Source organism: Fukomys damarensis, unplaced genomic scaffold (assembly GCF_012274545.1).
Source record: "Fukomys damarensis isolate Sample0158 unplaced genomic scaffold, DMR_v1.0_HiC HiC_scaffold_34, whole genome shotgun sequence".
NCBI lineage: Eukaryota > Metazoa > Chordata > Mammalia > Rodentia > Bathyergidae > Fukomys > Fukomys damarensis.
Window position 1 is genome coordinate 24,633,274 of NW_022900946.1, and position 336 is coordinate 24,633,609.

Below are 336 nucleotides of genomic sequence, written 5' to 3' on the forward strand. Positions count from 1 at the left end.
CAGGCAGCGGCCCTCGGCGACAGTGCACGGCTGCTGGCCCTTGCACTGGCCACACCTAGGGAAAGGTCAGGGAGCGAGGCCGGACCCCGACGCGTCCCCTCCGCCTCCACGGGTGGCCCTCCTTCTTCCTCCTCCTCCCCGGGGACCTTGCGCTTACCGGCGGCGACAGCCCAGGCCGTAGAAGCCCGCAGGACAGGGCTCGCGACAGTACTTGCCGCGGTAGCCCGGCTCGCAGGCGCACGTGCCGTCCACCGGGTGGCAGCGGCCGCGGAAACAATGGCAGTAACGATCGCAGCGCGCGCCAAACATGCCCTCGCGGCACTGGCAGCGGCCGCT

At 71.7% G+C, this 336-nt stretch overlaps 1 protein-coding gene across 1 annotated transcript in view; it reads right to left on the reverse strand.

Moving 5' to 3' along the window:
• Scarf2 (scavenger receptor class F member 2) overlaps positions 1-336 on the reverse strand; it is a gene marked incomplete at its 5' end in the record, with an annotated part of 4,470 nt that overhangs the window by 3,110 nt on the left and 1,024 nt on the right. Inside the window, 2 exon segments of the mRNA XM_033758561.1 lie at positions 2-55; positions 158-336. Of these exon segments, the coding sequence (XP_033614452.1) occupies positions 2-55; positions 158-336 (233 nt within the window).